Source organism: Chamaea fasciata, unplaced genomic scaffold, assembly GCF_029207755.1.
Source record: "Chamaea fasciata isolate MVZ Bird 193981 ecotype frontalis unplaced genomic scaffold, bChaFas1.0.hap1 SCAF_8, whole genome shotgun sequence".
Lineage (NCBI taxonomy): Eukaryota > Metazoa > Chordata > Aves > Passeriformes > Sylviidae > Chamaea > Chamaea fasciata.
In genome coordinates this window covers 5,344,234-5,368,712 of record NW_027094093.1, presented here as the reverse complement: position 1 = coordinate 5,368,712, position 24,479 = coordinate 5,344,234, and the positions used below count along the sequence as shown (strand labels likewise).

The window sequence follows — 24,479 nt, the reverse complement described above, 5'->3', positions numbered from 1 at the left end:
TATTTTCAGCAACATTTGATGCTTCATTTTAAAGTAAATGTAAGTACCTGGGTAAATGAAAGTATTGCATTTTTTTGTTAGAAAATAAATGAGAAATAACAGGTTGCTAAAGAAGTATCTTTGTTGTATGTTTGAGCACTTCCTTGTATCCCTGTAAAAGTCAGCCTCCCTGGCATAAGAAGAGAATAGATTTAAATCTGTGGGAAGATTGCATTGACAATAAGATAGCACTTGTGTGGTGTTCTAAAACCAGCTAGAATTAAATTCCAAATAAGCTGCTTCCCTTTCCCTGCCCCTTGTAGTGAGAAAGGGACAAAGGTAGAGACTGTGGATTGAGATAAAAGCAGGCAATAGGATGAAAAATTTACAAGCAACAGTATTAATAACAAAAGTATGTAAAAGAGAGGGTGGTTTAAACACAGAGTCCAGAGTGCTAGTCATTGGCAGTTTCTCTGAGGAAGAAGCAGAACAAAATGGCACAAGTTCACCCTTTTCTCCCCCTGATGTGAGTGGTATAGAGTAGCAAACTGGTCACACACACTTGGCTCTAAGCTCCACCCACTTCTAGAGACCTGCAAGCGTAACTGGAACAACTCAGAAGAGGGGTGCTTAGATGTGTTGTGTTTAAAGTCTGAGGTTTGGTTGAAAACATGCTGAAGTGGAACAATTCTTGTAATAATGGTATGGAGTGCCTTAAGAGGGGAGCTATGTGAAAAAGGAAAACCTTTTGCTGTTGAAGCAAGTTTACTTCACTGGGATGGTTACATTTGTGGATTTTGTTCAGATAGGAGTGTTGTGTGTGGTGTGGCTTTTAAAAAATACCTCAGTACTAATGTAAAGAAGACGGATATGAAGGCTGGAAGGTCTTAGTGATGTGAACAGTCAAGTTTGCCTGCCAGAAAGAGGATGTCTTTGCTAAACTTTCTTCTCCTGCGTTTCCTCTTTGCACCATGAGGGTCAGGGCTAGCAGATCTGTGTGAAGGACACAGGCGATGTTATCTGTTGTGCTTCCTCAGTTTCTTGGTCTGTTGGTGGGAGGAAGGAATGACCAGTGTCTAGCAGCTCCTGGAAATGAGAAAAGAGAGCCACACAGAGAGAGTTTTGAGGAGACATGCATGAACAATCTTTGCCCAAATGAGTTTGAGACAGTGGGTGGAGCTCACTGTGTTCTACACTCTAGAGCTGTCTCTTGACACATCAGGCACATCTGACCTGCTGTGCATTGTTCTCCTGGATAAATGTTCCTTTCTGTCCATATAGTGACTGTTTCTGCACAGAGCTGCATCACCCACTGGCTGGAAACCATTCTTGTAAAATGAATTAAAATACGGCCCAAGAGTAGGGAGAATGTTGATAGAGTGCAGAAACAGTTGTTCATTTTAAGAGCAGCATCTGTGTTTCTGATACTCAGCTCCTGCATGTTAGAGGTCTTTCTGTTGATAGCATGGTTGACACTTTCGGGTTAGAGAAAAACACTGTGAGTTGTAGAAAACAACCTCTGCCTTTTCCTAGACGGGAACCTGGACCACTGAGCAGTGCTAGATGGAGGGACATTGCTCCTCTTGCAGTTCCCTTCTGCTCTGTGCACGTGAATCCCCTTCTTCAAGGGAATTCTTGGCTATCCCTGGCCTGGCAGAAACAGCTGTGGAGATGTGTGATAGTGGCTAACTCAATGAATACAGTCTCTGCCAAGAGCAGAATTACATCCTTGCAGCCAATCCTTGGAGCCACCTCTTGTCAAACTTTCTGACAAGAACTTCCACCTCAGTTCTGCGGGCTGTCCTGCTCCCTGTGGCAGTTGGTGGATCTAGTGCTGAGTACCAAGGACTGGTGATTCATAGCTTGACCTTCCTCTGGGAATTTAGCCTTGGTTCCAAGGAGTTAAACTGTCAGCTGGGTGGAGTAGTGGAAAGTATGTTCATTAACCATGTTCTATTTAAAATACAAAGCAAATGCAGTGATGGCAAGAGGTTTCAGATGACAGGGACTGAGAATTACTCTTTCAGTTCAGAGCCTGAACAGATGCAGGCTGGCTTTCCTTCCTCAGCTGCTGGTCTCTTCAGTCACTCTTGAGGGGTTGGTTGTGCAGAGTATTTCTTTCCTTAGGTGAACACAAAACATAAGAGAAAGCAGCCTTTTGTGAGGAGCATTCCCCAGGAACACAGCTCTAAGTGATGCTTGTTTTACTGGTATGGAGGCAGTAGGTTGAAAAAAGGTCAACCTTTAAATGATTTTTGGGTGAAGAAACAGGTTTCTCTGCTCTCCCACAGATGAGGCACCAAAGCTGTTTATGCATTTCCACACTGTGCTTTCAGATTGGGGTATGCTTTCGGTGGGATTTGTTGATGAAATTAAAGCTGTTTAAGACAGTTTTGTGTATTTTCTAAAAAGCCCCCAGAATCCCTTGTCATTAGGTTTCCAAATCATCCTGTTTCTTCATTTTCAAAATGGATAAATACAAGGGTTGATGTTGAAGCTGTCACTAGCTGAAAGAGTCTAGTAGTATATAAAGTGTTTGCTTTTCTTTATAAATGACTGAGTTATTTAAGATCTTATGAGAATGTGAACATTTTTTTCAGTATTTGTCTCAATTTAGGGTGGAAATTTTTAAATTACTAAAACCTTTGGATAGCATAAAAATCCACTCCCTGTACAGCTGTATGAAATACTCTGAGGCTTGACCTCAGTTTAATAGGAATGGAGTATTCTCTGTTTTCATCTGTTTTGTCTGCAACAATTATTTGTATTTTAATTTTCGAGGAGTGACAGTAGTGTAATTAGTATTACCTTGATTCCTTCCAATTAGAATCCAGAGTACTGTCAGCCTTGTTATGTCTCATAATCTGGCATTTTATTTTAAACAAAAAATTTTAATGTGAGTTCTTAGAAACTAGTGAACTTCCAAATCTGTCTGCTTCTACAGTGATGAGAAGTCATCCGACTTCATTAGTTACTTGAGTCCCAAATATTTTAGAAGTTAGTAGAACTTGCAATTTCCAAAAAAATCCCATCGTGGAAAATACAGCCTTTCCTTTAGGGCGGTGTCCAGCCTTGGACTAAAAAGATTCTGCAGCCATATGTCAGTGCAGCCTTGAAAAGGCAGGGTGAAAAAGAGGCTGACAGCATATACATATACATACATACATACATACATACATGCATATATATATATATATATAAAATGTAATGTTGGTTTGGTTTTCAGTTTTTTGCTTTCCCAACAACTGAGACCCACAGTTTCTTAGAAACAGAAGCTGCCTGGAGCATGGGTGTGTAGGCAAGATGCTGAGGAACAGTAGGATATGTAGCAGTGTTTTGAATCTTTTTATGTATCCTGCACTTTTTAAAATTGCCCCTTTAGGACAAAGTTTAATAACTCCTTTTTACTTCTTTCTTCCATCCCTTTTTTTTTTTTTTTTTTTCTTTTTCATTTTGAGTGTAGCAACTGCTACCCTTTGTAAACTATCTGGGCAGGGTATAACTCCCAGGTTCATTTGGCCCTGTGCACCAGCATGGTGAAGGTTTAAATGGGAGATTCTTTGGGAAGCCTCAGGAAAGAGGCAGCTGTTGTTTGAATGGCTGTGGTTTATTCTGGTGCCAGCCACCCCCGCTGCACCTGTTGGCACTTGAATTATGGTCACTTGGTGCATAGCAACTCAATAAGGCAAGGTAGGATTTTAATAGAACAGGCTGATACCCAGATGGGGATTAAGGCAGTTTCATGAACACTTAAGGAAGAGAGAGGGGCGACATTTAAGGGCAGGGATGTAACAATACTTCCCTGAGCAATGGGCAGAAGGGGTAGTTGGCCTCTTCTTGCCTGGTGCTGGGCCTGTTCCCAGGTACGGAGTGTTTCAGGGTAGCTGTAACTTCTGATTGCTCTTTCTGATTCTCCATAAAGCTGTAAATAGAGGCAGCAGGTAGGATTCTTCCCTAAGAGTGCTGCTTACCTGTTCTTGCAGCAGTGCAGAGGAGATTTTGCTGGGAAAAGTGGCCCTGCATGGTCCCCTGCAGCAGGGCCACCCTGCCTGGTTTTGGATCTTGCCACCTTTGGAGTGGTTCCGACCTGAACATACCAGGTCTTCCCCCAAAAGTGTTGTAAATGCTGATGTTGTCAGTGCCCTAATTAATTAGATGGGCATGCATCTTTAGTGCCCTAATTAATTACTCCTCCTCCCAGACCCCAAACAAAGCATTTTTCATTAAGATCAAGTGAAATGACCTACTGGAAATGTCCATATTTATATTTTTTATAAAACTTTATTTTATGGTGTGCAATGTACAGGGAAAATGAATTAACTGCTGAATGCTACTTTGAGTGGGTTTGAACAGATGGGAAAAAAAAAAAAAGACTTCATAGCCACAAAGTGACCACAAGGATTTATGGATGCTTTATTTTTCCAAGAAATGACATTGTTTCAATGCAAATAACATGGAAAGAGATGATTGGGATGGATGGACCCTGGATGGTAGAGTTTCTTCCATGTGCTTTGCTTTGGTAAAAGCTCAGGTTTTTTAAATGAAGGTGTAGTGTCCCAAAGGTGATACCCATGGATGTGCTGGTAGAAGATGGTGGGATGGAGTCATATCATCCAATTCTATGCAGTTTCCATGTTGATGGTGACAGACTGAGCAAGAATTTCAGGCAAATCTCGAGTGCCATCTGGTCTTTCTAATTCTGGCTTGTTCTGGGAAGGAATGGGAGAGTTGTATTTGAAGTCAATGTTGGCTGAAGAAACACTTGCAAAATGACAAACTGAGCCCTTGATTTCTGGTTTGAGGTGTTTGTTTCCTACAGTTGGGAATGTGTATTTCCTTGGATAGAATAACTGACTGTTCACATAAGCCCACAATAGTTTGTTTGCATTTTAAAGACAGCTGCTCTTTTGAGGGTTTTTTTGTGGGTTTTTTTTTTCCTTCCTCTGGACAGAATAGTAGCACATAAAGGCTAGGGGGTGGAGAGGGGGATTGTTGTTGTTGTTTTTATTTTTCCTTACTTGTAGGAGAAGTGCTAAATAATTGGGAACTTTTGAAGCCCTCTTTTGGCTATTGATCATGACTGTGACAATACTCTTCTTCAGGTGATTATTTTGTTTAAAGACCTGTTCTCAATAGCTCACATGAGTATTCAGGCCACTCTGTCTTAACAGAAAGCTACAAATTATTGCAAGATGAGGCTTTGATTACCCTTTAAAGAGATCTCAACTGTGCTTGTAGGATAAATGTCTCAGGCTGTCAATATGTTTTTGAAAAACCTACTAAACACTGGTGAGTTACAGGGCTGTGAACAAGAGCCAGGAACCTGCACTCCTGCTATCTCTGCTTCTGGACAACAATCCCATTCTTTTCATATTGTTAGGCTAATGTTGGTATCATGGTTTTGTAGCCTCTGTTGGCCATGGGTATATAGAAGCCTTTATGGATAGCAAGCAGATGAAGGTAAGTGTGCAAATGAGAAGAACATACCAGTTGGTACCTGGGGAATTCCTCTTAGACAGACAGGATGTGCTTTACAAATGCTGTGGAAAAAAACCAGATATGCTAGTTAGAAGGTGCACCAAACATTACCCTGGGAAATAACTCTAAAATTACCAGCTGTTCATGAGCTGATGGCATTAAAAATATGTACCTGGTCGGATTTGATCTGATATGGCGATAAAAAGTTTTAAGTGTTTAATGTTGTACAAATCAAGGTCTCTTCTTGCTTAAGTGTGATAAGACAGTAGCTATTGGATACAATCACTGCAACTGCCTTACAGAAAGTCAGAGCCTAGAGATTTGGTATTGACCTATACAGCCTCCTCTGCTGTGGCCAAATTGAGTCTTTTGCATGGTGTGACTGCAGGATAAGCATTTTGCCACTCAGCTGGAGCTTGGTCTGATTTGCCTGAGAAGCTAAAATGAATACTTACTTCTTACTGTAATGAAACTGTAAGAGAGAGGAGAAATGTAGGATGGATGCTGAACCATCTTGCACCTACCCTCATAGTTGATGCAGCCATTTGAGTCCTCCTGACCTTTCATGAGTTCATCTACTTCTTCTTCTGTCATCTTCTCACCTGAGAGTGGAGAGAGCTTGTTTCATTCTCCCACACAGAACTGAGGCTGAAACCTACAGCTTTTCCAAAGGCATTTCTTATTTTCTGAGTTAGTGGAAAAACACCTATATATGACATGAGCTTAATTAATTTTAACTTTCTTTAGAAGACTGAGACATATATGCATAGGGATTCTAGTTACTCCTACAGAGTAAAGAAACAATGCAATGAATCCTCTACTTTTGTCCATTTTTGTTATGTCACTGAGATGTAGAGACTTTTCTCTCTATTCATCAAATAGCAGTCACTTAATATGTTGTCTGAATTTAGATGTCACAAGCCTGGCCTTTTCCTTTGGTCTTTAGTTGGAACCCCAAAGCTCTCTTTGCTTTCTTTGTGGATTCACAGTTAGGAAACCCAGAGTCTTGTCTGCCTTTGTAGCCCCCTACCTCTTCAAACTGTTTGGACTACCTTTTCTTCCTCTCCCCAAGAGCAGCAGTTTTGGAAGTGCTTGCAGAGAGGATGATCCCTTACCCAGAGTAGCCAGCACGTGACGGAGCTCAGCACCCATGACTGTGCCGTTGCCCTCCTTGTCAAAGACACGCAGACCTTCAACGAAGTCTTCAAAGGTGCCTTGTTCCTTGTTGTTGGCAGCTGCTTGCAGCATGGGCAGGAACTCTTCAAAGGTAATCTTCTTGGCATTCATCTCTGAAAAAGAAACACTACTTGTTACTAGGTATTTGTTGTGCTAGATATTTGTATGTGTATTCCTCATTCCTCAAATGTGGGAGAGCATCCCCTGTCTCCTTTTCACAGCTCTTTCTAGCCTTTACTCCAGTCTTTGCCTCAGAAGTTGACAGTTCCTTTGCAGAATCTGGATTCTCTTATTCTGTGAGTTAGTTTTCGCATACATCTGATTTTTCACATCCAGGATCCTTCTCGCATAGCTTTGTATGCTTGTGTGCATGCTATATTTTTCTTCCAAAAATGAGATTTGTTGTATGAGTTAATCTTGAAAAGATTTGGGGAGTGAGAGCACTGTAGAATGCAATCAAACAAAAATATTGAGCCCCAGCAATAGGGAAAAGGTAACCTGAGTAGGATGTGGTGACTTAGACAAGCCACTGAGGATGCTGTCATGTTACTGACCTCTTCAGGGTCTCTTTGATGTGGTGGCAGAGCCTATTAGCAAAAGAATAAACGAATTAAAACTAGGAAAGTACAGAGTGGTGGGTTGCCAATAGTAAATTTGGGCATGTTCACAATGAAGGTTTTTGACCTCCCAAGCTTAGTTCATCTAACCCCTTTTTTCTCAGGACCTTAAAGTTTTATTCCTCGGTGAGAACTTCCCCAAGTGTTGCTCATTTAGTTTTGTTTTGTTTTCTGGTTTGTTTGTTTGTTTGTTTGTTTTTTGGGGTTTTTTTCTTTTTTTTTTCTTTTTTTTTCTTTTTTTTTTTTTTTCTTTTTTTTTTAGCAAGGCTGCCAAATAAAACAATCTTTTTTATTCTTCCTTCTTTCGTCCTGGATCTTTCCATTGCCAGCCTTCATCTGGGCAGCAACAAAATATAATAGGTGGAAATAGATGGACAGATATTTTTCAGTATACAGTTGTTACAAAGCCTATGCAGCTATATCAAAGTCATTGTCATTTATTGCTGGAATCACTAAAAGTCCTGGTATGATCTCACCTCTGTGTTAGTCCTCAAAGCTTCCTGCTGCTGCCAAAGCTTTCTGAATTGTTCCTCAGAGTTGTCTTTACCAGGCCAGAGGATGTGAATATAATTTAGCCCATCTTAATATGGTTCTGCATGACTGAAATCAGGGCTCACCTGCTTCTAGGTCCTTGTTAAAATGAGGGAACTATAGTATTTATCCTTTCTTTTTTTTGTCTCTAAAAGGGAGGAAAAGGAAATAAAAAATGGCTGCAATAATAAATGGTCAACATATGCTTCAGTGTGCCCAGGTTTGTAGGAGTTTTGGGAAGACCATTCCAGTCAGCTGAAATAGACAGGTGGGTTTCCAGTCCCAGGGCATGTCTTGGCTTATGCAGAAGTTCCTGCACTGGAAGGACCTGAAGAACTGAGTATCAGTTGTTAGAAATGGACTCACAGCTCTCCAAGCAAAGGCTGGGGCACTAACGGACTGTGAGCCACAATGTGTGTTACACCTGCACTGAGCTGACACCAAAACGGGCCCTATAGAGAACTCTCCATGTCTTAAGGAGAAGGTTTTCCTCTATTCCCCATCAGTATCCTTCTTTTCCTAAGGAATGAGGGAAATGCCATGTATTGTTGCATAGTCCCCCTTGCTCCCCATCAGAGCAAAAGCTCCCCTCTCTCCTGCTGTGACTTTTGGTGTTGCCTCGCTGCTGTTCCCTAATCTCAGGAACAGCCCAAAAGAGACTGTAGGGCACTTACCCTCTTTGCTGGGGTTTCCCAGGATTTTGTTGACCTCTGCATTTGTAGGGTTCTGCCCCAGTGCCCGGATGATATCGCCAACCTGGCTGAGGGTGATCTTGGCATCACCAGTCCTGTCAAAGAGGAGGAAGGCCTCCTTGAAGTCTGCAAGAGAAGAGCAACATTGAGCCAGGCAGCTCCCTACTGACCAAGATGTGAGCCTGTTGTCTCCTGGCACTGTTCCACTGACTCCAGGGGAGTTAGCCAGGGGAATCTTTGGCCCACAGTCCCAAGAAAAACTCCTCCCATCTGACATTTCAGTTTCACTATTTTTAAACTTTTATATCTACCTTTCCTATCTTTCCTGGCTCTAATAGCCATCAATAGCTTTATGATTGACCCTGTAGTTGTTTCAAGGACAAGGAAAGATAAGTTCCCTACCAACATTGTCATTCAAGAGCAGGTTTCTTCACATGATGTAACAGCAGACGGTAAAAATGTTGTTATCCTCTCCACCTTATCTCTCCAGAGAACTGGGACTGTCAGGTGCCTAGGAGTGCAAAACCTTTGCCTGCTTCAGTGGGTTCTGCCTGCAATCCCAGCATCTCAACTACACAGTGCTAATAGGATACTTGAAGGTGGGTTTCAAATGCTTCTACTGTTGTTTTCCCTTAAAATTGCCCTACAGTGGTATTTCCAAACATGTTTGTTCCCTCTTTTTTTTCTGTTCTTTGTAGTTTGTCCCTGCTTCTTACAGATGCATGAATATTTCTTTTTTCCAGTGGAAGTACTCATGTGGTGCTTTTTCCTGTGCATTTCCAGTGTGTTCACTTTGAGACTTCACTTCTTTAAGTGCTGCCTAGTGATCAGTGTTCACTTATTTCCCCTTGTTGGACAAAGCCTTTGGGTACAGGGATTTCTCCTAAAAATATCAGCACAGGTAGTTGCCTTCATTGTACTGCCGGCATTCATCTTCGGTTGTGAAGTTCCACGTCAATCATATGATTTTTTTTTTTTTTTTTTTTGCTTTTTAGAGTATTTGAATAAAGAAATGTGGCTTTAAAAAAAGGAAGAGGGGACAAAGGTCAAGTGTGTGGCTAAAAAGCTAGCTTTGAACCCCATATGGCACGTGCATCTTGGTCTGTGCTGTTGATCTCTTCTGCACTGCAGTGTCTGATGATGCTGTGGTTTAGCTTCAAGTAAACCGAGTAAAATGTCTTTTCCTTGGTCATGATTCTCATCCAGCAGCCACGCAGACTTTGTGTTTCACAGCCTGTGTGATGTTCATTCTGCTTTGGGGCAGGTTTAGGAGTAAGAAGCCACATTTTGGATCATATCTTCATTCATCTTGTGCTGGGGACATGTGCTGCAGAGGTATTTATTGTTTTGCTTTAGTCTTCCTTGTACCACCTTGGTGGAGTTGTTGCTGGCACCCAGTGAGAGCACTGAAACCCAGTGTCAGCCTGCTAGGCTGTAATCTAATACATCTGAAAATAATCTTCTTACTGTCTCATGTGAGACACCTATAACCCTTTGCTGCTACCTCTCTTTCCTTCCAGTTTTTGTTGCAGGGTATGAAATTATGGCCTCCTGGACCTGTGTAGAGCTTCCTGATATCAGCTCCAGCAGCTGAGGTGGGTGGAGTTGTAGTGATTTATACCATATGATCTGATCTTTCACCTGCCAAATCAATGACATTTAGCTGCAGTGAGGTATAAAACAATGCTAGCGTGCTAATAGCAAAGCCATCAGGAGAATTTCTCCATTTTGTAAATCCCATGAAGTTTTATGTTTAATGGGTTCTGCTCCCCAGCTTGCAGAAAAGGACTGATTTATTTTCATCTCTCAGGCACGTATTTCACTGCAATGTATCTTTGCTGTGGATTTTTATTTTTAATTTTTTTTTTAATGGCCAGACCTAGTTTACACCTCTGCTGGAGCAAGCACATTCAAAGTCTGTCTCAGACTGGTACTATTCAGCTGCTGGTGCATCAGCCTGTGCAGATGGAGATAGTTACTGAGGGGGGGCAGATCTGCTCCTGGGAAATTCTCCCTCTCTCAAGTAGTTTCTGTTTGCTCTGCTGCTTGGTTCAGCCATTGTAACGTTACAGCAGCTGGATGATCTGAAATACGTAGGGAAGCTGAAAGAGATGTTTTGCTTCATTACGCATGCCAGCAGCTTTGAATTGAGGACATTTTTCCATAAACCCACCCAATCCTTTTGTAAAATTTTCAGAATTAAGAAGTAAGGAAGAGTCCAAATGACTTCCTTGGTGACCAAGAGAGTTTGGACTGCAAGAAGAGAATGTTACCAGTCTCACTTGCTGCACTATAGCTCTCCTTATTGCTTTGATGGTGTTACTGAGAGCAGGCTCATCTTCACAAAATTTAGGGCTCTCTCAAGACCTGTTTCTAGCTATTCAGGATTTCTAGGAAATCCTTGTATCTTCCTTTCTAAACACTTCCTTCAGTCCACTATATGTGCTACTGTTTTTTTGACATTTTAAAATATTACTTGATATAGCCCAAATGCATTTCTATTTGAAACAGCTAAAACTAAATTTCCAGAGCTTCATTGAGAACCATTGTTCATGTCGGATTTTTTGTCTCTTTCTAGAAGATTGAAACAAAAAATTGCAAGTTGCTTGGAAATTAAAGAATACAGCAAGGTGCTCAAGAATTGCAGAATATCCAGACCATTGTGTAAGCAGCAGTTTACACAAGTCACTTATCTGCTGACTATTTCCATGCTTAAAGAATATTTTTACAGCAAAACAGCCTTTGTTCCTCTCCTTCCACAACACCTCCTGGCAAAAGTGACATGTAGAACTCATGCGTCTTCTGTTCATGTGAGATTGCAAAGTCACAGCAGCTAAGTTAAATTTTCAACCCAATTCCTCCTTCTGTTGTCCTCCTTCTGCCTATTTCCCCTGGGACTGTCAAGTTCAAGATTTATTTTCAGCATCCTTGTGAAGAGCCGGAACAGGAGTACAAGTGAAGAATGTTTAGTAGGTAGAGGCAATGTATCTCCTCTTTGTACCATGGTATAAACTTCTCAGTTCAGATAGCATGTAAACAAACATCCAGATAAATTACATGTAGATCTAGGGTCACCACTTTCAGCATAAGACATCACCGCTCTGAAGTCAAGAGTGTGGTGATTTATACCAGATGAAGTCTTAGCTCATTGTTTCATACAAGTTAATTCCTGAGCCTGTGGCTCTTTTTTGAACCCACATCCATGTAAAATGCATCAGCTCTCTTGTAACTTACCATCCTGTTGCTCCTTGGAGAACTCGATCTGTTGGAAGGAAATCAATCACAAAAAATAGCTTAGGAAGGGGGGCTGGGGGAGAACCTGTGTGTTTTCTAAAGCATCCAGTTCAATCCGTGAGTCATCTTCCAGAAGAGCAAAAAAGTGGCCTGTCAAATGTGCAGAAGTAATGCAGATAGCAAAAGAGCTGTTAAGGCTAGTGAATATGTAGCATTTGGTAGCCATTTTGTTCCCCCTCCTGCCCCCTGTTAAAGTTTAACTTTGATTTCACTTACCATTGATTTCATCAGCAGAGAAGGACTGCAGTTGGGGAGAAAAAGAGAGAGAAAGAGAACTAGTACTGCTGAAAATGCACTGAGAGAAAGTAAATAGCACAAAGTACCTGAGAGCTTTCGCTTCTGTCTTGCCTAATGTAGTTAGGCCATGGCAACCTAATCTAGCACCTTCCTGCATAAAAATGTATCAGCTAGTCTGTTCTTAAAGTTTTCATCAACATCTACATCCCAGGGAATGCCAGGGCTGTGGCAAGAAGCAACAAAAATTGAAAGTCTCTTAACTATAAAAGAAGTAATTAATGACCATCAGGTCCATTTACTGTTTTAGCATAGATCCATTTTAGTTATACAATTCAATGTAATATTTCTAAACAAGCAGCTTTTTTTCATTAACACAGACATTAAATTAATCCCTTAAAGTTTACGTCTCAAATTAGTTTTTGATGGTACGTTGTTTCATAAACTACTAATCCTTGATATTTGCTTATATAAAAACATGATTTTTCCTTGCCACTTTAGCTGGTTGCATTTGATTTAAAAAAAGCTTAGGAAATTGTAACCCTTCTGTTGGAAGCTGTGGGAGCTGCACCACTACTGTTGCCTGGTTCGGAACTGGAGGCTAACTGGAAAACCTTGCACAGTCCTTTAGGTTTAAACAGGAAAACCAAACAAACCTAAACTGTCTTCTGGACTGTCCTTCCCCCACCCCCCAAGACCTAACATGGGCAAGAAGCCCGATTTACTTCTGTAAAACACACTGGCTGGCTGCTAACTATTAGCTTTCCAGTGCACCCACCATGGTTGAGTTGGAAATGCAGAGCAGCAGACAGGCAGGAAGGATTAGCTGAGAGGTCTTGAGAGTGGTCCTGCTTTCCTTGCCTTTCTTCCCCTTATTTATCTGGTGGTGCTGACGGCATTGCCTGGATTAGGTGTCAGAAGGAAGAGGTCCCTCCCCTTGGCGAGTTCTTTAGCTTTCTTAGGGCAAAGTGACAGGAGGCTCCATGTCTTGATAGACATCTTATGATGGCTATTTTTAGGAGGCAGAAGAGGGGCAGGGAGTGACAAGCAATAAGTTTGAATCATGTCAGCACTTTCTGGGTCCATTACCATCAGGAGGAGATATTCCTTGTCCAGACCTCCTTATAGGGAAGGATTCTATTTCTCTGATAAGCTGTAGAGTCAGTGAGCAAGGAGCACTGACGGTGAGCAGTGCCACATGTTTTCCCGGCTGGCTGCTTTCACACGTGGCTTGCAGGATGTGCAAGATGCAGCTGAATGGTCCTCAAATCTTTGCTGGGCTTTGCTCAGCCCCTCACATGGATAATGCAGTGCCCACCATTAGAGGAGTAGTACTGCTGCCTGTCTGCTCAGTTGTTGACACTGAGCAGAAAAGTTATCTGTCAACAGAGGTGGTATCCTGCCATGAAGCTCTTCCTCTGCACTGATCACGTTTTCCAAATTGTTAACATTTTAAAGAGAAAAGTTATCTCTGTATTTTGGAACCAATGGGAAATCTATATTCATAGTAGCCTGTGATCTCTAGGATACTCTTCCTCTGGGGCTTGGGTTAGGCAGGGCACCAGGGTGCTGGGTTTAGAGCTCACAGGTGTGTACAGAGATGGTGCTGCTCAGGTGTTTGTGAGGTTGAGGCAAAGAAGAAGCTGTGATAGGAGCTAAGGACCCCAAAAGCCTTTGGGAGCTGGAAGGATGACTGTTCATGGTGGGAAAAGGCGTGCTGGCTTTTTTGGGTTGCAGCGTGGTCATGGTGGGCCCACAGATAGGGAGCAGGAGGTAGAGGCTGCAGCTGCTTTAACAGCAAAGATCAAGGCCCACCATGTAGCATCCCCCAAGACCAGGTCGAATATCTGAATGGATGTTATGGCATGGAAAAGGACTGGCAAACCTTGCTCCAAGCTTCCTCCTTTCCCTGTTGCCTCAACCAGATCAAGAGTGTCATAAAGCCAGGGTGGGAATTGTTGTGTGACAACAACAGACTCCTAGTTCTGCACTCAAATCCCCCCTTTTAATTTCTATTGGTTGCCTCTGCTAAGCAGTCACTGCTCCTGGTTTTCTAATGTTGTGATTAGGGAGAAAACCCTTCTTCTGTAGCTTGCTTAGTTACCCTGAGGAGAAGGATAACCTTTATGATTGTGTCTTTTCAGTATGTTGAATACTCTGAGTGAGAGAATCAAGTTCAATCATACTTAATTCTACTATTGTTTCTAAACTGAATAATCAAATTAAGTGGATTTGAGATACTAACCTCCTACCTCCTATTTAAAAAAAAAGTAAAGATGCAACTACAAAGATTTTTCTGTGCTTGCCATTTTAGCTGCAAAATGCTCTGTTTGAACAAATTATTTGCAAATTTTTAGAAATATCTGGAAACATACTGAGTATGAAAAAAGCTCCGGTGGCAATTCTTTGCTTTTGGTTGGTTTGTTGTTGGGTTTTGGTGGGGATTTTTTGCTGTTTGTAATCTATTAACCTGTGGGAACAGGGAGGTGTAGCCACAATCAGGTGTGGCTGCATAGAAAGGGGTCTGATGGTTTTGCTCTGGGTTTGCTGACATAGATTTAGCACGGTGCAGAGCTCCTGATTTACACTGGCTGGGGCTGGAATTCAAGTGAGTGGGAAAGCTCATCCAGATCTTGGCCATCAGTTCCCATGCATTAATAGAAGAGCTTTTGAAAGGCTTTGGCAGAGCTGAAATCATCTGTGGGTCAATGTGATATGTTGCTTTTTGTAGAATTTTCTTTCTGCCCTCAGAGTCTTGCTCTCCAGTGCTGGCAACTGGGAAATGTTCCCCTGAAAAGAAATCTGATTTTTTTTTGGTTTTGTTTTAGGGAAAACTTAGACTCCTTTTCTTGAACAGGTAGCTTCTATGTTTGGCTACAGTAAAACTCATTCTGAAAGATGACAAGCAGAAAATAATTAGAGTGCATTTGTCTTGGGCATAGAAAACAGATACCTGGATTAGTCACCTGGCTTAAATGGGCTGTCAGATATTATCAACTGAGAGGGGTCTACACATAAGCTGATGGTCTTTTGGCAATATGAGAATTTGGCTCAGAATTCAGATGAGGAAAAAGTAGTGCACCATATCAGCCCTTCATTTTAGCACTGATCCTGGCATAAAATCTCACTAGACAGAGTTCTACTGGGGAGGAATATTCTAGCATGGGCATGTTGCATTCACTTAAATTAAGAATTGCCCTGCTTTAAGACCATAGGTCTGTTGGGGGGTTAAACTGTACTTGCTTTCAGTAAGGGCCACTTCAAAATGGCCTAGATGAGAAATATTTCAAATACTCCTTAGAAGAAATTAAAGGTGAGAGTTATGATTTTAAAAGGAGCTTTCAGAAAATTCAAAAGGGCCAAAGAAGTATTTTGCAGTCATCTCGTCTTAGTTCTGATCCTAGCAGTGTTCTCTGCATTGTCAGAGGACACTGTGAGTCTCAAGGCTTGAAATTTTGATATTTCAGGGAGTTCAGTTTGACAAAAACTGAACGTCCCACCCCTAGCAAAAAGAATGAAAGGTTGAACTGCAACACACGGGAAAGACCAGAATGACTTGGCTTTCTCTAACTTCATATAGCCCTTATTTATGGGCAGAGTTATTATCCAGAAGGCTCTCTGTGCTGAAGAAAAAGATGGTGTGTTTTGAGTTTGGTTTTTTTTGTTTGTTTTATTCCTTGCATTGTCTGTGACTACCTTCTAGTAATTCTGTTGCCAGAGGCATTTTGACCAGGTCCCAGTTGAAGGGTGGAGTTGATGGGGTTGTATGCAACTCTTTCTCACCAGCTAAACAGAGACCAAATCCACACAAATCCTTGTTTCCAGATTATTAACAAAGTTCCTGATTTCCCAGAAATCGCTGGTTTATGTGCCTTAGGGCCCCAGGCTTTGCAGTGTGGTGCTGTGCTCTCCTCTTTAGCCTGGTGGGCATTGGGGCTGAGTACAGCTCTGCTGAGGTGCAGCTGCTTTGTGCTCACTGTAACTCAGGAGAGGTCTGGACAGGATGAAAAGCCTTGGGAAAAGGTATTGCTGGGAGTTAAAGCGTTAAGCTGCCCCATCTCCATCAGTTTGTTACCTTTTGGATGAATGACAAGAAGTGAATCATCTTAGGAGTTTACTAGAGAATCACCAGCTATTTCAAGGTACTGTCTCTTTAAAAAAGACTAAGATATCAGATATCTTGGAAAATCAGAGAGGAGAAAATCTGAGATTCTCCTAGGATACTCATTGTATATTTAGTCTTCTATTCAGGACTGGAAGAATTTTTTTTTTTTTTTTAAATGAAGTTAAGATAGGATTGTGCCTACAGTAGTCTATATGATACCTGGTCACTATTAATGTCTGCTCCTTTATCAGTACAGCTGCACATCTTTTCTAGTAGACATCACTGAGTGCAGGGTTACACAGTGTCCAAACCCTTCTGAAAAGCAGGTTGTTCTTTTCCCATCCCTCACCTCAGTTCTGTAACTTGTGCGATCAGTGCCCCAGGTTTAAGAGAGGCTTCCTCTCATTTAGGTAAGAATCAACAGCCCGATGGATTTAGCTTCCTGCTGTATGAGAAACATTAGAAGAAGAACTCTCGAGAAACTGAGGTCTGTTTTGAGAACAGAGCTGCCTAGAAATACATTTGAAGAAAGAATAAAAACAACCCCTATTAGTACGGGAGAGAAAATTGCGTGTGTGAGATACTATGAGGTTTGAAAGAATAGTTCAGAAATATCTGAGTTTAAATGACTTGACTGCAGATTAATTTGACTTTTTTCCTAAGCATTTTCTGTGACTTTCCTGTTTATAGCTTTTTAAAACTTGAAACTTCACAGTTACTTTGCAGCTGTGCAAAAAACTTTTGGATGAGCCTTGACGTTTAATTAATGTGCCCTTCTGAAATGTCTGGGTGTGATATGTGCTGTAGCTGCACTCTTGATCATATCCTTTTGAACACATTTCATTAGCTTGGGAGCAAAAGTGCCTTCAGCTGTGCTCACTTGTAAACATGTCCTAATTCTAATTGCTTTTGTGGTTGAATGTATATGATCAAGGGGCTACACAAGATGTGAGGCTCTGGAGCCCTGCTTTTGGAGGGATTTCTTGTTTTAACATGCCTCCCAGTGGCACTGTAAGAGTATTAGTGTAATTTAAACCCTTGCTACTTGACATTTAAGTGCTCTGGGGTAAACCAGCCAGTTGAAAGTGCTTCTTGGCAGTGGGTGCAAGATGTTATAAAGCCTTAGTGAAACAAGGGCAAATTTCCAGGTTGCTTGTTTCATATCTCCTTACAGATAACTTCTTTCTCTGCTTGTCATTGGCTAAATTTGTCACCTTCTTCTTGCCTTATGTAAGATTAACTCAGATATCTTGTTACCATCTTTTACAATGTCTCTGTACTCTGAGGGGGTTAAAACAGTATTTTAGAAATATTATGGGGTTGTTTTGATGGGACTAAGGCTCTGCCACGTAACTCCTGTTGAACACTTGGAGTTGCTCTGTGAGCTCTTAAAATGTTACATTTTGTGTAATTTGCTTTCCACTGTTTCTACCAAAGTTTGCCATTCACCAGAGACTCCAAAGGCTTTAGATATTATTTTAAAATGCTGCTAAAACTGTGAATTACTAAGAATGGATCTTGTTAAAAAAAAATCATTATTTTTCAAACTATTTTTCCAGCTAGCAACATTAAGGAAAAGTTTCTACTAATATATGTGGGCAGTCTCTACTTTTGATAGGCTCCTTGCTTAGCAGCAGTTTAGGAAGAAAAGGAGGAAATGTTCTTCTGAAAACTTTGCAAAGAAACCTAAGCTGTGGGTTTTGTGTGTTGTTTGCAGCAGTGTCCCAAGGGGATATGTTGGTGTGCAGCAGTCCTTGTCCAAGTGGCCTGTCCTGGGACACCTTGATGCTGTCCTTGCCTGTCCTGTGTTTGTCAGCAATGGGGCTGTGACACGTCAGTGCTGAGGTTCACAGAGGCAAGGGCTGTGCCTGGGGCTGTGCCGAGCTGGATCCTGGGTGGTGCTGTGTCGTTGGTCAAAGCAGGAGCAGGAAGCTGGTCTGGATGGCATCAGAGGCAGCTTTACATTTCTAATTCATATTGACATTTGTCCCCTTCCTACCTGTAAGGGCGCTTGGGACTGGTGACCTTGTCTGACAGATCACCCGTCCTAGGGAATCCTTCTGGAGTCATAGCTGGAGATAGATCAGGCATGATTTGAAGACCTGAGCCAAAAGTTTCAAGTCAAAACCTGCTGCTTCCTAAGAAAGCCCTTAGCACTTCTGAGCAAAGCTACTGTTGACATTCCTGCCCTCACTCCACGGCTTCTGTGGAGTTTGTCTGCATCACAAGAGCTCTCCGAGTGCTTCAGCTGACATTTGCAGTGCTGCTTGCCCTCTAGCCCAGGAGCTTTCTGTCAGTGCATTTTAGTGAGTTTGTCTCTCTCTGGTTATATCCAAGGCAACATCTGTTCAGAGATGACCTACTCAAGTAATGAACGTAACAAGAAATAGGGACGCTTGGAGAAACACTTTTTACTGCCTTAAGAGCTCTGCAGTTAAAAACAATCACAGGCTTGCTTCCATGCAACAGGCATCATCATCATGCATCACACAGTTACACAAGACTTTAGCAAGTCTTTACTTGTTGGTAGCTTTTAAGTGTTTTTCTTCTCAGCATTTGGGTGCCTTATCTGCAGTTGAGCATGGCATAATTGGTGTTCCGGGATTTCAGTCTTGAAAATAACAGCATAGGAAGCCTTGTGTACCCCTGAACCTCACTTCCACTGTGGACACTGGCCCAATCTCTGTCTCTGCTCAAGAGAAGATACTCAGCTGAATCCTTGGAGTACAGGACCTAGTGTGTGACATCAAATCAGGGCACTAGATACGCTCATGTGCAGAGGGAAGCCTGTGAAGCACTGCCCTCAGCATCTTCAGCATTTGCATCCCAAAACATCCATCCTAGTTGATTTCATGAGCCTGGGCTCTGTCCAAGGGCTGGTTATGTGTGCTGGGAAGGACCCTTAGATTTCCACCTGGAAAACCAACATACTTTTCTTGTTGGTAATAGGGACTAAGTTATACAGATTTGTGCAATGGGAAGTTTATCCATTTCCCTGTGCCTCGGTTGCAAAACCAAGCATGAGACATCTGCATCATCCTGTTTCACAACTCCCAGTTGTTGCAGACATAGACCCATACTAGTGCTTTTCATGAGTTAAACATTTCTTCTCACTCAGGCTTATGTAGGAGAAGAAGTTTGATAAAACAGGTAAGTTGTGTTTTTAGGAGTGTACTGGGCCACAGTTTTAATTGCAGCATTCTTGGGGGTCTCTTAAGAAAATTATTTATATGGTCATTTTGATTTTAATCATGGTTGGTTCCTAGTGGTGGCTGTCAGGTGCATCCATTGCCCCGTTCTCATGTCAGTTACTATTTAATCTTTCCTATGCAAATCCAAGACATGTTAGTAATAAGGAAAATTGGAAATATACATCTGGTCTGGAAAGGCTTGTGCAAAGCAGACTGAGTTTTTATGCTGTTCCCTGAGTAGAGGGAAATAGGTCTTCACATTTCCATTTAAAAGCAAGTTCTTTGTCCCTGCCTTCACTCTCTTCCTGTGGTTGTTATACTGTGGCCCAAGGTGAGCTGTAAAAGAGCGGAGTTTAGAGATTTAAATCTACCAGTTGGGTATTCCTGTTACTCAGTTTTATATTAAATACATGTTGCTCAAAAAAAGGACATCTTATATTAGCTGCTGATGGCACTAGCAAATCACCAAATGTTTGCTCCAATTTGGTTAATTTCAAGAGATTGATAAAGAAAAGAATGAATGGCCTGTCACAACTTTATCACAGCTTCTGTTAGTGACAGACAAACCCAGCTTCAGTCCTCTTATGGAAGGAGAAAAAAAGTGCCAAAGTTGCAAAATGCGTACTCCAAAAAGTTCAGAAAACCAGATTCCCAGAAGATGGGCATGGAAAGGCATCTGAGTGGGGAGAGAGAGAACCAAGAGAATCACCACTCATGTTTGTAAACCACCATGTTTGTTTTGGAGATTATTATGACTCCTGATGCCAGAAGTCATAATGGTCTCAGTACTTCTGAGAATGAAGTGCACAGCCAAATGTGGCTCGTTTGGCTGCTGTAAGCCCTGGTTGGGCAACTCTACCCTTACCCACCCCAGCTGTAACAAGGGGCTTGGATGTCTCTTTGTAAAGTTAACAAAGCCTTTCTGTGTGTTTGCCTGCTGTGTGGTTCCCCAAATCATCATGGCACTGCAGCCTGACATTCCCAATCACCTCTCTTGAGTATCAAGCTCCGACATGGCTGCTAATTCCCTGAGGAATTGAATTACCTGAGGAGTGAAGCACAGCCCAGCTGATCCCCTTGTTTAAAGTGATGTAGGTTTTGTCTCCATGTCTCGTAAATCACTGCAAAGAGCCCCAGGTCAGGATTGTTCACTGAATCCCAGACAAAAGCTTTGTTTTAAGTAGTCCCTACCTCCAAAGTTTTGCTGGAAATGGTGCTGTAACTTTTATCATGCTGAGACTTTGGTGACTGAATGGAAGGACTGAGAAATAATTGAAGGACTGGGCTAAGACTCAGAAAACTTTGATTCCTGACTCTGCGACATAGCCTAGACAAATGACTTATAACCTGAAATTGTTTCCCTTCACTACCTGTACTCTCAAAATGTGAAAAGGGGTACCAACCTATGGTGACTGGTTTGGACCCCAGAAGAAAATATTTTGTCTGGTATCTTTCAAAAGAAAGTCTCTCTAAATTCTATCTTTTTTTAAATCAATCTGAATATGACAAAACCTGGAGAGTTCTCTCTGTTCTACCAGTGTATATTTCTTGCTGCTATTTCTTTTGGGTAAAGGAGTGAACTACAAAGATGTCTCCGAGTGCAATCAGACATTTTTTTTAGCTGGTAATATTTATGTAAATTATTTATGTAAAGATAGATTAGATAGGTTCAATGGAGTTCAAAATTTTATTTTCTCCTGATTACTGGACATAGAAACCTATCAAATCATATTAAGATATTTTAGCAGGAAATCTAGCTTGGTTTCCCCATCATCTAGTGCAATGTGAGGCCTAATCTAATTTTCAGACAGTATGCTCAAAACTAGTGGGTTTTTTATGTACTCTTCAAAATTCTAAGTATTTCTAAATGTCTTTTTTTTTTCTCCCCTCTTGTCAATGGCTTCAGCTTCAATCTTATGAGAAGATACATACTTTTTTAGAAAAACACTGACTACCGATTGGGAAAATTAAAGTAAACTTGGAGAAGTTTCACTAAATGGCTTAACATCTCAGGACTATATGTATTAAGGTGTCTGAAATACAATTCATCATGTATAGGTCCTTTCAGGAGTCTTTGTCCTTCTTTTACCCATAATAGGCATGATTCTTTATGTAGAATTTAGCAAATTGGTCCTGGGACCAATCAGCTTGCCAGGTAGGTGCAGAATAACTATTTATAGTCCTACTCAGAGAAACTAGTCTGTCTCTTCATCTCTTAACTGCTTAGCCTCCCTCTCCTCTTTCCTAATGAAGAATCTCCCAAAATGGAGGAGTTTTCTTCAAAGGGACAGTGCAACAGTTAGTGATGTTGGTTGACATGCAAAATCTAAAGACAAAATGAGAAGAAATGACAGTGCAGTCAGAGGGAAACCTCCAGAAAACTCCTTCTCTTTGTTGCTTTCAATTTGCAGCAAATTAAGAATTCTGAGCAAACATATAAAGATGAGAGGAAATCACTTGAAATGCTTCCATCCATGGCTTTCTTGCTCGTGGTCTCACCAATGTTTGTTGCAGAGTGCAAATGAAAAGAAAACAGGCAAAACTGCCAGATCTCTCTGTTTTAGACAGTTCTGTTTTGTTTCTTTTAAAGATAAGTCATATTGATTTCAAGGCACGTGACCGAAGGGCCATCAGGTGGTTCAAAAATTTGGAAAGGAATTTTAAACAATAAAAGATTGGCTTTTTGTACAGTGCTGTGAGAAAACATTGCATTTCATGTTTCAGTAACCCCATTTCTGTCCTCATGTACCTACTTTAGGGTTGGGTTTTTTTTTGAGGGGGGGGGGTGTTTTGTGTTTATTTTAAATTTATCTTTACCAAATGGGTGAGACTGGAACCAACTGGGTAAAAAGTTCTGAGTTCCACACTCCAACATACTTTTGACATCCCCAGGCTTCACTCCTTTGTTAAATCATGCGCCATGCCTTTCACCCTGCAGCTGCTAAAATGGTCAAAAGCTCAGGCAGGTCAGCAAATCCATGGGCTGAGGTTACTCATTCATTTCCTTGCAGTCCCCATACCGGAACCAAGCACACACAAGGCTTCCCTGCAGCTCTTAGCCAGGACTCTGCTCCCTTTCCCCTGTGAGCACAGGCTCACCCATTTACCTTGATGCTCTTGAGGTCGATGGCGGGCTCTTTGGGCTTGGCTGGTGCCGGTGCAGGTGCCGGTGCAGGTGCCGGTGCTGCAGCTGCCGCTGGTTTCTTTACGTCCTTCTTTGGTGCCATTTTGTGTTGCTTCAACTGGAAAGTAAAAGTGCCCTAAAAAAAAAAAGTTGGAAAAAAAAACCAAAAACCAAACCCCAAACAAAAACCACTTAACAAGTGATTCCTGGGAGAGGAGCAGTGGTCAGAATGAGCTACAGCCTGTACCCTGGAGGTGGACCCGATGTGCTAAACCCTGTAAGGGCATATATATATTTCACTTAGTGCCTCATACAGTCCTGACACATGCAGCTGGATTGGACAGCCTGATAATCAAGGGGGATGTCATTCTAGCTAGAGCTATAAATGGAATATAAGAGTTCAGGGCTTCATGAGATCAAGGGACTTTTTTCCCCTTTAAAACACAATCCACCTCCCCTGTCTTTTTATGCATGCAAAGGAGAGGGAAATATAACAAGCCCAGTTTCAGATCTGCCATTGTTCTGAAATAGATATGGATTGAACAGTCCTTTTTCTCATCAGAATTTTAGTTCTGCTTAAGTAATAAATCTTTCTTTCCTTCCCTCCCTTCCCCTTTTCCCCCATGCCTGTGTAGTACTCCAGGAGGATTCAGTTTCAAACAGTAATTTTGACTTTCATGGCTGGGGAGATCATATTTTTCCAACCCCATTTGCATCTCTCTCTCTCCAGCCCTTCTCTCCTCCTCTGCTTGCTTTTTGTTCAAGGAAGTGTTGCTCAAGTGAAGGCTCTGGGTGTTTAAAAATAAAGCAGACAAATACGGAAAACACCGCAGTACCTTCAGCCAAGGCATCTCTCCCTGACCTGACCCTGGGTGTCTTTCAGCTCTTCTTACTTTTCCTTTCCGTCCCATTAAGACTGTGTTTAAAATTGAAAATTGCTTCCTTTAATCTTTTTCTTTGATCTTTTTTTCCTCTCCGAGGGTTCAGCTGTGCCCTAATAGAATGGAGATCAGCTGCATGTTGTCTTCCCACACTGAAAGGTTTCCCTTTGTAATGTATTTATTATTGTAAACTATCCATCAGGCAATGGAGACACTTCTGTTTCCACCTTGTTTGCCTGCCATCCTGTGTCCCTTGTTCATCTTTCTACCCCTCAGTCTCCCGATGGATGTCCCTGCTCTCCATGCTCCCCAAGAGACACAGCTTTCAGGAGAAGATGGCTTTTGTATTTTCACTAGACTTTTTTCCATGACAGCAAAACACCTTCTGACTTTTTAAACTTGATGATTTCCCTGAGTCCACATGATTGAGGTTTTCCACAGAAAAATCTCAGAGCACTGATTGTTCCTCCTTTGTCTAGCAATCCCTCTCCTATTTACTCTCCAGACTGTTGAAGTTTTGTGCTAGTAAGTGCAAGGCTTTTGATGGGGTCCGTGTTTCTGTCTCATGAACTATAGTCTAGAGTGTTTTGTACTTAGAAGTTAAAAACTTGAAGGTCTGGACTTCCAAAATCTGGCAGGGTTTCCAAGCACTTGAATTTTTGACTGATGTGTTTTAAGGAAGGTAAACTTACCAAAAATACACATGCCAAGGAGAGGGATGGAGAGTGGCTAAAGGTGTACTTTCATGTAGGATCATGCTCAGATCTCTGCTACAGCCCATGAGTAAGTGACATGCTGGAAGTTGAGTCTTCCCGTTTGAATCAATAGACTTCTACTGATGGATATAATTTGAAGCCTTGGCTCAGTCTCTGCTTTAGGGAACACAGACTAGGAAGGACTTTATTTCCTATTTCTCTGCCTTTAGGCTAAAGCCTGTGATGTATGAGCTCTGCTGGCTGCCTGCAAGGTGCTTTATGGAGGGATTCCTGCTCTGCTGGGCTGTCTGGGAAGGTGGGAGCATGGACTCTCTGCACTGCTGCTGATCAGCAGGAGCCTGTCATCCCCGAGGGGCCTGATGGGGGCATCTCTAGTGATTCTGATGTTTTATATTGCACAAACCCAGCTTCAGTGAATCCATCAGTAGAATGAATCCTGAAGGTGTAACTTGAATGGAAAT

At 41.8% G+C, this 24,479-nt stretch overlaps 2 protein-coding genes across 3 annotated transcripts in view; one reads left to right on the top strand and one right to left on the bottom strand.

Annotated features, from left to right (window-relative positions):
• Positions 1-24,479, top strand: part of CPS1 (carbamoyl-phosphate synthase 1) — a 179,740-nt gene that overhangs the window by 9,186 nt on the left and 146,075 nt on the right. The window lies entirely within an intron of this gene.
• MYL1 (myosin light chain 1) lies at positions 4,369-22,699 on the bottom strand. Of its 2 annotated transcripts, none has more exons than XM_066189452.1 (7): positions 22,405-22,699; positions 11,708-11,735; positions 8,456-8,599; positions 6,573-6,746; positions 5,982-6,059; positions 5,467-5,519; positions 4,369-4,688 (listed from the first exon to the last, which is right to left on the bottom strand). In XM_066189452.1, the coding sequence occupies exons 1-6, from the start codon at positions 22,522-22,524 to the stop codon at positions 5,491-5,493; spliced, it is 573 nt and encodes a 190-aa protein (XP_066045549.1). In that variant the 5' UTR covers positions 22,525-22,699; the 3' UTR covers positions 4,369-4,688; positions 5,467-5,490. The 2 variants fall into 2 exon arrangements, with proteins under 2 accessions (XP_066045549.1, XP_066045550.1); XM_066189453.1 differs by lacking the exons at positions 11,708-11,735; positions 22,405-22,699 and adding exons at positions 11,984-12,008; positions 12,780-12,906.